Source organism: Babylonia areolata, chromosome 34 (genome assembly GCF_041734735.1).
Source record: "Babylonia areolata isolate BAREFJ2019XMU chromosome 34, ASM4173473v1, whole genome shotgun sequence".
NCBI lineage: Eukaryota > Metazoa > Mollusca > Gastropoda > Neogastropoda > Buccinidae > Babylonia > Babylonia areolata.
In genome coordinates, this window is record NC_134909.1 from 17,748,484 (window position 1) to 17,749,956 (window position 1,473).

At 42.8% G+C, this 1,473-nt stretch overlaps 1 protein-coding gene across 1 annotated transcript in view; it reads right to left on the minus strand.

Annotated features, from left to right (window-relative positions):
- Positions 1-954, minus strand: part of LOC143277558 (intermembrane lipid transfer protein VPS13A-like) — a 240,807-nt gene extending 239,853 nt beyond the window's left edge. Inside the window, exon 1 of the mRNA XM_076582437.1 lies at positions 786-954. Within this exon, the coding sequence (XP_076438552.1) occupies positions 786-885 (100 nt within the window). The 5' untranslated portion in view covers positions 886-954. The remainder of the gene's footprint in view (positions 1-785) is intronic.
- Positions 955-1,473: the final 519 nt, after the last annotated feature.

Below are 1,473 nucleotides of genomic sequence, written 5' to 3' on the forward strand. Positions count from 1 at the left end.
GCTCACTATATACACAGCAGCAAATCAAATCCCAGCTTCTGGCCATTGTCAATTCACCTTTGTCACAAAATGCTGTTTTAATTTTTCCTGGCTTCCACAGACAAACTCCCTGAGACTTTAAATTGTGGGTGAAAATGCCCCCTAAGCTTCTTGAAATGTGATACTGCCCCATTCACCAGCAAGCATAAACACTATATTCTATCATTTCATTTGATGTGGTTGTTTCTTAATTTGTCAAATTTATGTTGATTTTTTTAATCAATAATAATGCAGTTGATCAAGTTATCTTCCCTGCTGGAAAGGGTGGGATTGGATTTTTTTTTTAACAGATGAAGTCCATTCACAAAATCACACTAAAGTAGCGGGGGGAAAGAATGGAAAACAATGCACCCAGTAATGAAATGAACCACCGCTTGCCTTCCGGACAACCACTGTGTGTATTCGTGTATAATTTACAAAGAATTGAACAAGTGGTTTCGGTTTATAAATACAACCGACCAAAAGACGAAAACTGGACTTGCTGGCCAAAACAGAGAAACTCTTAAGCTTATCTCCTGAATTTACAAATTTACGTTACAGTGCACTATTCGGACTGAAATGTGGCACTGAATGTGTTTCGCTTTCAAACGAGAGGGTTCAATGGCCCATAAAACGTGTAAGTGTGTGCTATCCCGTGACTCAGTCAACGGCACGGCAATGCCGCAATGCACATCTGCCGTTCTTGGTGGCCTACTGCAACCAGTGTTGGTTACGCGCTATATGTCTCTGTCTCCGATACTACTCACCGCCCCAAATGCCGATCTTCAGTTGGGAAGTGTCCAAGTTCTCCACAAAGTCGCCCAAATAGCGGTTGATAAGCTCAACCACAAGCGACTCGAACACCATGGTGCACCAGACGAAGTTTCCACACTTTTAGCACACGCCTGTCAAAACGCTCACTCTCCCAACCTTTGAAGCTGCGCCCGCTTTCACAGTGCCGGCGCGTCTGCCATCGTGTTTTCGTCAATATGCTAATTAGGTTAAGGCCATATCGCTAAAAATATGCTGGATTTGGTATTCGGTTTAGAATTGTAGTTTCTATTTAACTGATAAATTGTTTGTTGCTTTTGTGAAGTGTGGAAATTATTCTAGGTTTTACACATTTTCTGCACAACGGACAAAATGATACAAATAGGGCATGTAAGGTCTGGGTCTATTTTGGGAAGATAGAGTCTTGTGACCTGACCTGCTCAAAAGAATATTCTGCTCCCTGGGAAAATTTGTCACTTGTTTAAATAATCATCCAGCCGAGTTCGTCCGACCGGAGCAGCATTTCTCAGTTGCGCCCCCAGGTGCTCACTTTCTTCTTTTCTTCTTCTTCTTCTGTATCGTCCTCTGCAACTCTCACGTTCATTCAGTCGAATAGTGTAGCCTTAAACGCGGACCGTAAGTAACCATACTGTAGTTTCAGGTCGGTGCCGTGCTGTGTGCATC